At 46.4% G+C, this 1,206-nt stretch overlaps 1 protein-coding gene across 1 annotated transcript in view; it reads left to right on the forward strand.

The window, feature by feature from the left end:
* Positions 1 to 504: 504 nt before the first annotated feature.
* GABARAPL2 (GABA type A receptor associated protein like 2) overlaps positions 505 to 1,206 on the forward strand; it is a 4,118-nt gene continuing 3,416 nt past the window's right edge. The window contains exons 1-2 of the mRNA XM_006036017.3: positions 505 to 531; positions 1,005 to 1,177. Of these exons, the coding sequence (XP_006036079.1) occupies positions 520 to 531; positions 1,005 to 1,177 (185 nt within the window). The 5' untranslated portion in view covers positions 505 to 519. The remainder of the gene's footprint in view (positions 532 to 1,004; positions 1,178 to 1,206) is intronic.

The raw sequence follows: 1,206 nt of genomic DNA on the forward strand, positions 1-1,206 counted from the left end.
GTAGGGGGAGGGGGAGTCCTGCCTTGATGAGTTTTCGGTCTGGGGTTGATAGGTGACAGTTCAACGTGGGTCCCATTTATTTATATATTAAGCTGACTTCACTCTCCTCTCATAACCTTTCACTGCAGCCAACTGTAGTAAGAGACTGTGCACACTTGTCTGGAGCTCTTTACTCACTAGTCCCAGTGGGTTATTGCTCTGAGATGAGTGCTGTTGTGGCCTGCCTCAGTCAGGAAAACTCACCGGAATAAAACTCCCTGCTCCTTATCAGGTCTCTGTGGGTGGAGCAAAATGCTAACAGGCCAGCATGAGAGGGCTCTTTGCAACCCTAAGGCTTAGGAATAAAAGGCTTTTTTCCTGACACCCCCCCCCCAGCAGGTTCTGCAAACAACAGTGGAGTATCTTTGCCTTTGACCATGTTAGTAGGTAGCTGCCAGTTAAGAGACTGTTCGCTGCCCAGTATCTATTAATGCTGAGTTCAGGTTGTCCAGCAGAGCTCAGACCTTACCAGGATGCAGAATGACAGTAAAGGTAAGTCTCTGACAAACAAGAAACACAGTCCTTGTGTCTGCTCATTATGGGCTCCTCTGGCTGCACTATACCAACAGTGGCTACTGCTAGCTTTAGGGGTAGGAAAGTTAAGTTTCAGAACAGGGCCTGGCAGCCTTAGAAAAGCACAGGGAAGTTTATGGCAATATGCATAAGCACATGGATGTTAGTACTCTTAGAACAATTGGCTGTTTGTAGTAAGTCAGTCTGGACCTGAGGTTAATGGCACCACTATAGTGTTTTGTCATCTAGTAAGCCCTTGGTTGGCTTCTACTATTCTTGTTTTCCTTGTTTTCCATTCTTTAATCACTAGACCCTCCCTCTTTTCTGAAACAAATCTGGGCACCTTCTCTGTTGGATAACCTTCTCCTGGCATTGTAAACCTGTGCCAGCAAGTGACTCACCTGATCCTTCTGTGTGTATGAAAGCCTCTCTTCTGTGTCTGTGCTTAATAGGTCATTGTGGAGAAGGTCTCAGGCTCTCAGATTGTTGACATTGACAAGAGGAAGTATCTGGTTCCTTCTGACATCACTGTGGCCCAGTTCATGTGGATCATCAGGAAGAGGATTCAGCTGCCATCTGAGAAAGCAATATTCCTCTTTGTAGACAAGACTGTCCCACAGTCCAGGTGAGAGGCTGTTCCACTGGAATTTCTGT

Source organism: Alligator sinensis, unplaced genomic scaffold (assembly GCF_000455745.1).
Source record: "Alligator sinensis unplaced genomic scaffold, ASM45574v1 scaffold1060_1, whole genome shotgun sequence".
Lineage (NCBI taxonomy): Eukaryota > Metazoa > Chordata > Crocodylia > Alligatoridae > Alligator > Alligator sinensis.